This window comes from Trematomus bernacchii, unplaced genomic scaffold (assembly GCF_902827165.1).
Source record: "Trematomus bernacchii unplaced genomic scaffold, fTreBer1.1, whole genome shotgun sequence".
In the NCBI taxonomy this organism is placed as follows: Eukaryota; Metazoa; Chordata; class Actinopteri; order Perciformes; family Nototheniidae; genus Trematomus; species Trematomus bernacchii.
Window position 1 is genome coordinate 1,450,851 of NW_022987705.1, and position 12,703 is coordinate 1,463,553.

The window sequence follows — 12,703 nt, forward strand, 5'->3', positions numbered from 1 at the left end:
GAGTAGGAGCTCTCACCCTAAATTGTGGGTTGGTTAAGTGCATGTGTGTGTGCCGTGTGTGTTTACAATTGCCAAGTTGTGTGCCTCCGGTAGAGGGTGTTCGCGTGCCGTGTTCTTTGTGTGGTGTGCCGTGCTAAAGCTATTAAACTAGCCCTGTTTGAAGTGTATAAAGTGGGCTCCACAGTTAGTGGGGGTTCCTTGTGTCCCGTGGATTCGCTTCCTCTCTTGCTCTCTCCTCTTATCAATTAACTGTTCTTATAATAAAGATTGTCCTATATTTTGTAAATAGCTGTCTCTGTATTTATTGGAAGGTTCTGACAAAGTGGTAGTGTTTCCTGCCACACCTGAGCGAATCCAACATATATTACAGAAGCAACAAGTGAAAACCCTTCGTTGACTCTCCCATGCAGGTGCGCTATTATACAGTGTGCACTGTGGTGCTGGGGGGGTACTTATGAAACAGGGAAAGGAAGGAACAGTCGGGTCTATTCAGGCCACAGAGCGACCCCGGTGTTACCGCCTCCAATGGTATCAGAGTACAGGGATAATAACCCTCAGTGTTCTTGCATTCATTATTGTCAAATGTTGTTAAAAGTGCCAGCAGGGAAATCAAGGTAATTGTTCCACTTATGCTCAGAATGCAAACTCATGCAGTAAGGGTCGCGTAAATAGGGTGTCAAATTTCGAGATGTGATGTTAAAGCCACAATGAAGTCAATAACTCTGCATCTATGTCTTAATCTGTGTTTTAAACTTGCATTCCTTAGTTGATTAATACAATTCCTTGATTTGATCATTGCTCTTTCCTGACTATAAGAAGGCATTGTGAGTTAACTTATTTTTCTGTTGCAGGTACACTGTAGTGTCTCTACTCCTTATTACCCTGTGTTGCTACGCATGGAATATTTAAGTGATGTAAGTGATGCCACTTAGGCTATATCCGACTACACCAATGTTTTTCCTCTCACTTTGATGGTGGGCAAAGTGTGATTTGAATATTATGTGATTCTTGGTAGCTGTTATCACATCATTTCATCAACAGCAGCGTTTAACCTATTACTTAAAACTGATCTATAATGCATTATACAATCATGTATTAAACATGCAAAATGTAGTGTAAAGATACTCCTTCTTAAACAACATTTAAAATCTGCATGAGGTCCTCTAACATAGCTGTTTTATGTCAGCACATTAAATAAAGTTGTGCTGTGATTTAGTTGCAGAAATAATGTCCAACCACATTTTAAGATTCAGAGCATCCTGATAATGCACATTCCCCTTAACCATGTCCACAGCCCTGCATCTTTCAACCTGAGGCTTTGTATCACATACCTCAAAGGAGGGAGCCTGACACCTGCTGACCAACTGTGAGCAGTACAACCACACTGAGGTCTGATCGCTCTGCCTCTTCAAAGTAAGTGCATGATACATTTGAAGTACACAAACAGCAACACACTCATACTGCACTATTCCACATCATAACTTTATTTCATTTTTATAACTATTATTATTTTTGTATTGCTCATGCTCTTATTGTTATTATGTTATGTTATTATGTTGCATTGTTGGAGAAGCCTGTGACATAAGATTTTCAACTGCATAATTACTCTGTAGCTATGTCAGATTGACAATAAAGAACCTTGAACCTTGAACCTTGAACCATCACTGGTCCTGTTCCTCTCATTTGGTTAAGTGAGTGTTATCCTTGAGCTTCCTTTTTATGATAATCCACACAAATCTCTGAGTACAATCTGCACCCAAAGCCCAACATGAAGCACTTGGTTTATAAAATAAAGTGCTTTTGGTATGGTTCCATAGATAAAGAGGCCCTTAAAGCATGTCTAAACATGTTACATGTTGTTATTATTCCCTTATGTGGTTGTAGGTGACCAGGGTCAAATTTGGCTCTGGGGTTGAGGGTTTTCTGTTTTCCTGAAGCATGATTATGCCTGATTTCCAAGACCATTAAAGAACACGTGGTTTCACCTGATCACCTGGTATCTAGAAATTCAATTCGTTTTCTTGTAGTGGATTTCAATATTATTTCATTAGAGCAATGAGTTGCAGCTCAACTAAGTCTGTCAGGTCCCCATGATCGAGTTTGTTTTTCCATCTGCAATGTTTGTGCTGTTAACATTTTGTTACAGTTAGAAAAGAGAAAACATAAAATATGCTAAATTGTGTGTGTCAGATTAAGCCTAATCTGATTTTAGATTTAGGTCATTAGTTACATTTTTTGGAAGATTGACGTATTTAGCGGAAGTTCTACCAATGGTAAGCAAGTGGGGAATTGAACATGTGACGTTTTGCAGCAAAGAACAAACCTCTTACTTCTTAAAACAAAGCAACCAATCTATGTTAAACGAATGTATCTAATTCTGGTTTTAATAAATAATAGGCCTTTCCATGTCTCATAATTCTATATTTGGAGAATTTAGTTTTAGAAAACGATTATTGGAAGGACAAAAGCATTAAAAGGCTGAGCTTCCAAGTAATTCAAATTATAGCTATGCCAGTTCACCCTATTTCTTAGATTACATTGATGAATGGTGATTAAGTAAATATTTATATCAATGTTAATTCATACAAAATCACCTACAAAATCTGAGGGGATGAGCGAGTGCTCTACTGTAGAGAACTGAACACGAACAACAATCACTAATCTCCAATAAACCATTGATCAGTATGAGCCAGTCCCTTCAGCGCGTGCACGTTCAAAGCGCCTGACCGCGCTCCCCTCACAGTGAACGCGCAGCGGGTCGCCGCCTCATAACTCTGGTTGTCAGTGTACAGACCGTACAGACATGGCCGCTCTCAGTAAAATACCACACAGCTGCTACGAGATCGGGCATACCTGGGACCCTTCGTGTGTGCAGTCTGCAGTGGATGTAGCAAGAGGTGCTTTGGAGGTGTCCTTCAAAATATACGCCCCTCTGTACCTGGTAAGTTTAGCTGTTTTGCCTGCAAAACGTTGACTCTGAAGCTAAAGTTAGCTAGCTAACGAAGTAGGGCTCTACTGTAGTTTTGAGAAAACATCGTAAAGACTAGCTTGAACTTCGCTCGTTTGCACTTGAGGACTGAGGTCAAGTTCCTGCATATGCACATACTGGGTGATAGAGCACATACATTGCACGGACTACGTTGTCCTTAGAAAACACACCATGATACTCTCATGAGTGACAGACAGGCAAATAACGATAGTCAAGTACAAAACAACCTCTGATAAGTTAAAGCCGTCGGGCGAATTGTTGTTGCTCCAGTATTTGGTCCATTGTAAGCATTATACAAACCATTATCAGCTGCAAAGGGACAGTGTTATTCAATTGCACAACATTTTTTAAAGTTTTCTCAAATCTCATGCAACTATCCAAATGTGAACACCAACAACAGTGAGTGCCACTCTTCTCTAATTATTACAGATAGCAGCAGTGCTAAGGAGAAGGAAGAAGGATTACTATTTAAAAAGACTTCTCCCAGAGATCCTGTGGTCTACCTCTTTCCTCGGTGCCAATGGAGGGCTCTTCATTGTTTTCTTCTGCATTCTCAGGTCAGTATATTCAAAAATATGTCCCACAGATACACACAGCCTACAAATCAGGTGAATGTGTTTTTTTTTTAATGGTTATTTTTTTATCTCAGAGTGTAGTTTTGAATGGTTTTATTCATTATATCATAGTGTTGTTTTTTCAAAGTTTTTAGAGAGTTTAATTTGCCCTTTGCCTATCATTCCTTGTAAAGATCAAGGTTCAAGGTTCAAGGTTCTTTATTGTCAATCTGACATAGCTACAGAGTAATTATGCAGTTGAAAATCTTATGTCACAGGCTTCTCCAACAATGCAACATAATAACATAACATAATAACAATAAGAGCATGAGCAATACAAAAATAATAATAGTTATAAAAATGAAATAAAGTTATGATGTGGAATAGTGCAGTATGAGTCTATATACAAGTTATTGGAATGATATATATATATATATTAGGTATTAGATACATACTACTGAGTAGCAGTTGAATGTTTGAAGTTGTTTCAACAGTTCAATTGAGATAAGATAAGCGTTTATTGATCCCACAAAGTAACATTTAAGCTCAAAGTTCTGCACATATAATGCCATTACTAAATAGTATAATACACTTGCCAAATACTGACAGTTATTTTAAATATGCCATTTAAATCACATTTCCCCTTTGGATATAGTTTGAGTTTCTCCTTTCTTATAACAGACCTGTAGTATTTTGGATCCTGTAGTATTTTTGACTTTTTATTATCAAGAATATTTTATATTGTTTTGTTTATATTGTTTATATTTGTAATAATATTTTTTTCATTTGACTTTTAATTGTTAATTCTCTTTTCCACTTTTTAAAGTATTTCAAGTATTGTATCTTAATGTCTGAACACACTTCTGCTTCTGTGACGACAGAATTTCCCAAATTGGGATCAACAAAGTACCTACCGACCGACCTACCGACCGACCGACCTACGACCGACCGACCGACCGACCGACCGACTACCGACCGACCGACCTACCTACCGACCGACCTACCGACCGACCGACCGACGACCTACCGACCTACCTACCTCCGACCGACGACCGACCGACCGACCTACCTACGAACCTACTACCGAACCGACCTACCGACCGACAGACCGACCGACCGACCGATACCGACCTACCTACAACCGACCTACCTACCTACCTACCTACCTACCTACCTACCTACCTACCTACCTACCTACCTACCTACCTACCTACCTACCTACCTACCTACCTACCAAACAAACAAACAAACAAACAAACAAACAAACAAACAAACAAACAAACAAACAAAAGGTTAAAGAAAGATTTGGCCAAACAATTGCTTCTTTAAAGATAACCTGTTCTGACAGCGTTACAGAGTCCACTCTAAAGTAAAAAGATATTGAAATATAGTTGTGTTTATTTCCAACTTAAGGAAACTGCTTGGAGGGTTCTACCCCTGGTCTGCCGGGTTTGGCTCGGCGCTGCCTGCCTCCTATATCGCCATCCTCCTGGAGCGCAAGAAAAGGTAAGAGACTTAAACAAAGTTAATGGATGCATCTCAAGTATCAGACATGGCCCTGTGAGTATTATGGCGCATTTCCACCATGGCGCGGAGCGCGGTTTAAGCGTGCCGTGTCGTGCCGTGCCTGTTTTTGGTTGCGCTTCCACTAGGCCTAGTTACGGCCTCTTTTCTGGCCCGACAAAATTGTGGTTCTATCGGGGCCAACAAACAGGGCTGAGTCGGGCTGAGTATGCTAAACTAGAGAGAGGATCGCTGGCAAGGGGGCTACAACTACAACAAGATGGACATATTTGACCGTGATTTAATTGTAATACACGTTTCAAAATGATGCCGAAGTAACAACATACTGATACCGGTTAGTAAAAACCATGAATTAATGCTTTGGCAAGTTTGCAGACAGACGGCAGGGGAAAAACCTTTTAAAATGCGTGTTTTCTAGATGGAGATTGGCTAAGCTAACGCAGTATATGCTCCGACCGTCCACACTCACAACAACGGCCTATACAGACATAAATAAAGCAGCGACTGTACTCGCCATGACACAGGCAGTCTGTGGTGTGTACTTGTTTAACTTTTGTCGAGTTTCTGAACATATATAAGGAGCTGTGAGCTCTGAGTGCTAACAGCTAACGGCTGTGTTGTTTTTCTGGGGTTCTCAATGAAGATGACGTCACGGCTCCACCTACACTGCGTTACTATAGTAACTACCCCAGTTCCTAAACTGTAATGGAAGCGCAGCATGAAGTGAGCCGGCCCTGTTAAGGCCCAACGCGGCCAAGCAGTACCGAGCGTGGCCGAGGCCGACCGTGTGGTGGAAATGCGCCATTTGTTGTGTTAACTGACTATTAATGTGTCTCTCCATTTCCTCCCCCCACCAGGAGAGGGATGCTGACAATATACATGACAAATATTGTAAGACATACTCTGTACCTTTAACAATTATTTTACATAATTTATATAAAAATACATTTCTGTCTTCGCCACACAGTGTATATGTGACAATGTAATCTTGTTTTTAGGCCACTGAGACTTTGTTCCGTATGGCAGTGACACGAGGGATCGTTAAACCCATCAAGCACGGCGAGGTAAGACAGCAAGGAGGATAGATGGAGCTTTATATGGGGGCTTGGGGACTTAATAATAAGTGTCGAGTATTAAAACAAATGCTTGGTGGGCACCAAAGGGCATTACCTTAAAACATTAAAGGGGTGCTTTACATTTTTAGCAGTTTACTGTTCTAAATATTAAATGACCCCAGCTCAGAATTAGTGTTGCAAAATTCCGGGAATTTTCAAAGATGGAAACTTTTCATGGGAATGAAAGGAATTAACGGCAATAAACGGGAATTTATGGGAATAAACTGGGAATTTTCTAAATTGAAGGTTGGCTCTTCATAGGGAACTTACATATAGTTGGGGAAAGTATATTTAAGCATAATCTTGACTAAAACAAACAGATGCCATTCAAGTACACTTGAATATCCATGTCACATCTACATAGCACACTGCTTACTGCATGGCTATTGAGACCACACCCCCTACAGGCACTGTGCATTCCTCCATCACATGCACACATGATTTCTAGAAGACTGGATCACACTCTTGAGCCCAAAGCACAAGACAAATAAAGCCACACAGTTTTGATGATATTATGGGGTAATATATTTATTTAATTTTTAAATTGCAAATATCACATACAAATGTATTCATCTAGTACAGTGTTTCTCAAACTTTTTCATACCAAGGACCACTTAACCAATAAAAAAAACACTCGCGGACTCTGTTCGTTTTTCTAGAACAGATTACAAATCGCCTGAAAATGGTACAAACAAGTGGCAACATGTGTGACGAAGGTGTGGCGCTGGGCTATATCATGCAATCGAAAGTGAAACTTAAGCTCGCTCGTGGAGATATTCCCGCCAGAGTGCGGAAAACTTAAATGTATTTATTTATTTCAAATATGGAATATTTCCAAAATTCCCCAGCTTAACTTCCCATGGAAATGTACTGGAAATATTCCGCCCCTTTGCAACCCTACTCAGAATACATACATAACTTATCACCTTGTGCCAACTTGATTAAATAGAGAGCCTGCTACTGCTGTTCCTGGTGTTCCATCTGTATTTGTGAGAGTAAGCAGTTCTAACTATTTAGGCTTTTATTTACCCTTCATAGTTGTGAAATAAGTTCAATGACCCGATGCTAACCAGAAGACCTGATGATCTCTTTCCGTCTGCGTTTCCCCTTAGGTGCTTTTGTTCTGCATAACTGCATCGCTCTACACATTCCTCTTCAGGTCAGACACCTAAAGTGAAATGTGAAACATTGGTTAATTAGGTACTATGAATACCCTTCAAATATTAAAAACTACGGTGTTTAAATTACATTTTGTGTTTATGCTACAGGAGGAAAGATGGTCTCAAGGGGTTTGCCTTCTCTGCATTAAAGTAAGTCATCTCTGTTTGTGATGTCTTGATTCAGATTGACTGAGAGTTATTTGGTAAAGCTCACAGAGTTTAAGTGTGCATTCCCTGTGACAGGTTCATCATCGGGAAAGAAGAGATTCCAACTCACTCTGTAGCGGCAGAACAGATCAGACCCCTCGAGAGGACAGCTGCTATCGAGACTGAGCCTTCACAGGCGTCAGCAGAAAGACCCGACTCCAGCAGGAAAACTCTGCTAGCCTACACCAGGGAGCTGATAGAATCAATGTGAGAGGATACACAACTTTTACACTGACACAAAGATTTCTAATTTAAATTACTGACTTTTTGTTTTAACAATCCAGATGCAAAAAGGGTCCAAGACACAGATGTTGCAAACATTACCAAGACAACTGCATTTCCTACTGTGTGAAAGTAAGACACTTCAGTTATGATTATGGTTTTATAACACACCCATACATAATAATAATAATAACACAATATTTATTACTTTTTCTCTTTTTTCATCATCCAGGGATTTGTCAGGATGTTCAGTGTTGGCTACCTGATTCAGTGTTGTCTTAAGGTGCCTTCAGCGTTCAGACACATGTTTACTAAACCCTCACGCCTCCCGTCACTCTTCTACAACAAGGATAACTTCCAGCTAGGGGCCTTTCTAGGATCCTTCGTCAGCATCTACAAGGTACATTTCGTCCTGGTTGATTTGTTCTGTGAGAGCTTCTTTTGTTTCATTTTCCTTCATGTTGTGCAATTCTTGCTTTTAGGTTAACAATACAAACAGAGGCATCATCTCCTTTTAGAAATATTTGATTGCTAATCTCTGATTTCTGTCTCTCACCTTTTTCCTTTCTCAGCATGTCTTGTGTTGTCATATAAACAACCCCCCCTTGCCCTCCAACAGTCCAAAGTCCCATTACCCCGTCAGCTACCAATACTGGTACAATGTAGTTATGTTGGAAACACTGTGTGTTTTTTTTCTTATCAGGGAACAAGCTGCTTGCTGCGCTGGCTGCGAAACATTGATGATGAACTCCATGCACTGATAGCTGGTGAGACATTACGGTGTAAACTGTTCAAAAATATCATCGTAGAGTAATCTTCCTAAAGATTGTCTCATCTTATATTATCTGACAATTTCTCTTTTTCTGTACCCCATCTTTCAAGGCTTCCTGGCTGGTACCTCGATGTTCTTCTACAAGAGCACGTCGATATCCATGTATCTCTTCTCAAAGCTGGTGGAGGTAAAATAATATCTCAAGTGACAGTAAAAAGAGAAATAACATTTTTGAGAACCAATAATTGAAAAGATAGACTAACAGTATCTTCTAAATATCATAGCAAATAGTTTTTCTCAAATAATAAATAAACAGGAAACTATTTGTAAAATATCAATGTACAGGTTTATTGATGACTTCTCTTATTTCATGTATGTCAGCTATAGTTTACTTTTGCACTGTATGAGAAAATTAAGTATTCATTTTGGCAAAATACATTTACTTGTAAACAACTAAACGGACGCTGGTCGGTTTCCTGCAAGGGAATCTATGGGATCAAATAACATAATCATGATCCTTTAGGCCTTTAGGAATTAGTGAAACTAAGCAAAGTAAACTATGGGAGGGGGTTCCTTTTTCCAACTTTGTCTAAGGGGAAGTCTACAGTCTAATACTATAAAGCCCCTGTATAAATGTTAATGACATGGTAGTAGTTCCTAAGGCTGCTTTTACACGGGAACGTTTGCGTTTATGCACAGTATGCGTTTTCAAAAAAGTATTCCGTTCACATGCATTCGTTTCATTTAACGTGTCTGTTCAAACGAGACCGCTGGAAACGCTGTAGTACATATGCCGGGACTGTAAGTGGCGCTGTACTTCCACTCGAAAGCGCTGGACACGCTGTAGTACATATGCCGGGACTGTAAGTGGCGCTGTACTTCCACTCGAAAGCGCTGGACACGCTGTAGTACATATGCCGGGACTGTAAGTGGCGCTGTAACTTCCGCCACAAAATACACCAAAAGCAGCGAAGAAGACCCCGGAGCAGCCCGGAGCAATGTTGCCATGGCTACCCTTCTGTTTATGCCCCGCGGTGGATTTAGCAACATGTAGTGGTTCATGTAATTCTCCATGTCCACTTGTTGCTGATGGTTGTGGTAGAGGAGCTGTAGATTTTGCACTAACATCTGTAGCATGGTCGAGCTGTAGATGTTGTACTAACATCTGTAGCATGGTCAGTAGCAGTAGCACTAGCAGTAGCTACTGACAGTAGCTACTGGCCATGCTACAGCAGTGAGCAGCAGAGGCGGGGAGAGGTGGGGCTATCGTTATTTTTTCAGGAAATATTCGTATAGAGGCGATTACACGGACTCGTTTGACCCCCCAGAGAGTTTCGTTTGCAAATCTATCCACCTTGGGACCCGTTATCGTTTGTGGGGTCCGTTTGTTACGGCCTCGTGTAAATAATAGGGCTATACGTAAGAGAAACTATGCAGATACAAGCCGTTTCGTTCTCGTGTAAATGTGGCCTAAGTTAACATAATGCCAGATAAGACTTGCATTTTAATAACATTTTACTTTGTGTGTGCTTATCTGTAAATGTATTTGTAATGGCATTGGACCGGTAAACATTAACAGCACATGCTTTCATTTCTGTCTTTAGACCCTTTACTTTAAGGGCATCGAGTCCGGACGGTTCCCTTACTTTCCTCATGCAGACACGGTCATCTATGCCATCTCCACGGCGATCTGTTTCCAAGCCGTAAGTGACACAAACAACAACCCACAGACCTGCTCACAGAGATATTATTTAATTTTTGTTCTGTCTGCTGAGTAATGGTATGATGCATGACTTTTACACAGGCTGTGATGGAAGTGCAGAACCTCAGGCCTACATACTGGAAGTTCCTGCTGCGTTTGACTCAGGGCAGGTAAGAATACAGCTGTCAAACTATGCTTTAACAATTGAATCATTTTGTGTTTTTTTCTTAGATTGTCATAGTTTTTCTGTCCATGTTAAGTTTAATCTGTCTGTCTCGTTTCCTAGATTTGCTCTGATGAACCGGCATTTGCTAGATGTGTTTGGGACTCAAGCCTCCAGGGACTTTAAAGGCTTTGTGCCCAAGCTGGACCCTCGTTTCACCACAGTGCTTCCACCAGGAGCCGACATCCAACTGGGCTGACCTGGGATCAGGCTGTGGGAGGGGATGTTAGGGGTTACCTCAATGGACAGTGTGGTTGTTATTTCTGAGTAACTGAAGGATCTTTTTAAAGGTGTTATAACAGCTCAGGAGTTGTGAAGTCGTGTTATTAGATGGGGAAATGCTTTAGAAGATGTCGGGCCCTAGATGTGTCCAAAGCAGGACGTCATGAGTGTCAAGCATGATGCTGCACACGTTTACAGCCTGGGGTTGTGTGAAACAGGTGACTTGCAAAATATATATGAAACATTTTTACACTTAAAAACCCTTTACACTACAAGATACATATTAAAGGTCCCCTATTATACCGTTTTCATCAATATATTATAGGTCTCAGATATATACAAACATGTCTCTGAAGTGCTTGGCTCGAAACACCAAACAGATCATTGCAGCATCCCATAATCCCCTCTGTTTCAGCCCTGTTTCAAAAGTGCTGATTGAAACATTTTACATTTAGTTGTAATACTAAACTGTTCTGCAGGTTATGGATGGTAATAGTAAGGTATCAACCTTATATGGTGTGTTTACCAAAACCACAGATAATCAAAAACATGGTTTATTGTAAAAGATGAATTCAATTTGGCTTCAACAGCATTCCTTTGGTCCAAATGTTTCTTAATTTAGCAAGTTACCTTTTAAGTTTGTATTGACTGAACTCTGGTTACCTGTCTGATTGCTTTCAGGACAGGGCAAAAATCACCAACTAATCTTTTTGAAATAGGCACCGTGATAACTGATTTAAGAGGTGAAAGAATTTGTCAATCATAACTCTCAGATCATTTCTAAATGTGCACCTTTTAATGGGTGCAATTGATTATGTAGCCTTATCAAATATTATATTCTATAGTATACAAAGAGAGATGTATTTAGATTGTTTTCTATGATTTGAAACAAAGAGGTGGAAAATCAAAAATTTTAACCAGTTACTTAAATTGTTGATCTTGTTTTTGGTGATTTTTTTTAAAATTCCAATTTAGTTTTGTTTTTAAATGTCATTCTTGAGTGTTTTTTTAAAGTTAGCTTAAATGAGTTAAATGAAGCAGCAAAGACCTTGGAAAAGTTGGATATTACATTTATGGAGAATATTTTGAAACCTGTGGTTAGGTTGTATAAAAATAAACGAATTAAGAAATAACCATTAATTTCACCCTAAAGGCATATACATTGGAAGTGAATGGCAATACACTTCTATATTTGCTTTAATTAAAACAAATCTTAAATAGGCCAATACTTTGTAATGTGATAAATTGCATTGCAGGGGAGACTCATTTTATAGATCCATATAATTCCTCAAGCCTCATGTAATAACATTAGCAAATTATTATTCAAAAAATCATCACCAAAGTCAACCTGATCCTTTTTTATTTCATTTTCTGCCGGTGTTTGGGTAAGAACAGTGTGATCTATATGACTGAATATTTAATATTCACTAATACAGACCAAACACAGAATCAAACTGGTTCAAATGAATGATTTAGTTGTTTCATATGAGCTTATAAAATATCTATTAAAAATGCAGTTGGCTGTTTGCATTTCAATTAATACTCACTGTCAGCTTCAAGGTGAACCCAATAGCTTAACTTCCACTTTGATTAAAAAATGGTTAACTTAGGAATTTGGAGGCACATTGAAGTGTTTGTATGAAGGTACAGTAAGGAATCTGTTTCTGTGAATAAAAAGCTCACAGCTCAAATCTGCTTTGGTTCTGATTTTTGTTGCTGAAAGATGAGGATATTTGAAAAAAACTAGTGTTGAGTTTTAAACATTTCATGTTATCTGGAAAGTATGCATTAACATTTTTAATAAGTGATAAATAGTCCAAGTGGTTCTGCAGACAATGCCATGATAGAGACAGTGGATATTTTTGGAGTTCATGTTATCTATGCTCATCCCAAATGACACTGCAATAACACAAGCCATGATTTACAAAGTACAGTGAAAAATGCATGATCAATGATATTTAGGACTGTACTTATGTTGTACGGAATTATAATTAAACTCATAACAAATGTTTA

General features: G+C 39.3%; 1 protein-coding gene across 1 annotated transcript; it reads left to right on the forward strand.

Moving 5' to 3' along the window:
• The first annotated feature begins 2,789 nt into the window (after nt 1–2,789).
• Nucleotides 2,790–12,381, forward strand: tmem135 (transmembrane protein 135). The gene is made up of 15 exons (XM_034139953.1): nt 2,790–2,941; nt 3,419–3,546; nt 4,957–5,049; nt 5,925–5,958; nt 6,066–6,131; nt 7,295–7,341; nt 7,451–7,492; nt 7,586–7,756; nt 7,834–7,903; nt 8,004–8,171; nt 8,475–8,538; nt 8,654–8,730; nt 10,148–10,246; nt 10,348–10,415; nt 10,532–12,381. The coding sequence occupies exons 1-15, from the start codon at nt 2,804–2,806 to the stop codon at nt 10,665–10,667; spliced, it is 1,401 nt and encodes a 466-aa protein (XP_033995844.1). The 5' UTR covers nt 2,790–2,803; the 3' UTR covers nt 10,668–12,381.
• The last annotated feature ends 322 nt before the right edge of the window (nt 12,382–12,703 follow it).

Bases quoted from the DNA above. Each gene is read 5' to 3' on its own strand.
- tmem135 (XM_034139953.1), top strand. From the start codon at position 2,804: ATGGCCGCTCTCAGTAAAATACCACACAGCTGCTACGAGATCGGGCAT. The intron at 7,757-7,833 runs GTGAGAGGATAC...TTAACAATCCAG, and splicing joins AGGGAGCTGATAGAATCAAT to ATGCAAAAAGGGTCCAAGAC. The intron at 8,172-8,474 runs GTACATTTCGTC...TTTTCTTATCAG, and splicing joins CCTTCGTCAGCATCTACAAG to GGAACAAGCTGCTTGCTGCG.